This window comes from Vavraia culicis (genome assembly GCF_000192795.1).
Source record: "Vavraia culicis subsp. floridensis unplaced genomic scaffold supercont1.215, whole genome shotgun sequence".
Classification (NCBI taxonomy): domain Eukaryota; kingdom Fungi; phylum Microsporidia; family Pleistophoridae; genus Vavraia; species Vavraia culicis.
Genome location: NW_007360818.1, coordinates 1 through 832, shown reverse-complemented (window position 1 = coordinate 832; position 832 = coordinate 1). Strand labels below are relative to the sequence as shown.

Sequence of the window (832 nt, the reverse complement as noted above, 5' to 3'; positions counted from 1 at the left end):
CTTCCGAGTTATCTTTTTTATATGATCTATTGTAATTTTTAGGTATCGAAGGCTCCCAGGTACGATTATATTATTGATTTTTAAATGCCTCCTGGTCATTTATGTTTTACATATTCAGAAATTGATTTGTAATCCAGTCGGCAAAAACATTTACTTTTTATACTAAAAGCAATATAACTACCTCTACTACAACTATAAGAGTAATATAAATGCTTGAACAAAGAGAGCTTCTTCAGGACGCACTCCAATTCATCAAGAGAGGTAAATACAGTTTTGATAGCTCGTTCTTCAAGCACAAATATAGAATAATGAGGAAAGTGATTGCAGATGAAAATGCTAATGTGCATTGCAGTAAACTGCTGTGTGAAGCGGCTTTGCTGGAGAAAAAACAGGATTTATCTGGTGCTGAACAGATATTCAAATACTTACTAAGGGTGATTAACAGAGAATATCGGACAAAATCATTTGTTAAGTATTCAAAATTTCTAGTAAGAAGGGAAGAGTTGCAGTTGGCGAGGAAGAACTACGGAAAAGCGATCGCACAACACTTGGATGTTTACGAAGAATATTTGAGTATGGAACGGATGTTAGGCGACAAGACGAGAATAAGAAGAATTAATGAAAAGTACCTGCAGGATAGCTATATGGATGCACGTGTCTGGCTCGAGCTCATTGAATTTGAAGAGAGCATGGGTGAGGTTGAGCAAGCAGAGTATCTTTTTGAAAATGCTTTGAAAGTCCTCAAAAATGGCGTGGACATCATTGAGCAGGAGTACAACAAAAGAAAGTATAAGAAATAAGTAGTTTATAATTTTTCTTCTTTCGATACCAA

General features: G+C 35.5%; 1 protein-coding gene across 1 annotated transcript; it reads left to right on the top strand.

Annotated features, from left to right (window-relative positions):
• Window positions 1-209: 209 nt before the first annotated feature.
• Window positions 210-800, top strand: VCUG_02723 (uncharacterized protein; the record flags this gene model as incomplete). Its single annotated transcript, XM_008077541.1, has 1 exon — window positions 210-800. The coding sequence occupies one exon, from the start codon at window positions 210-212 to the stop codon at window positions 798-800; it is 591 nt and encodes a 196-aa protein (XP_008075732.1).
• Window positions 801-832: the final 32 nt, after the last annotated feature.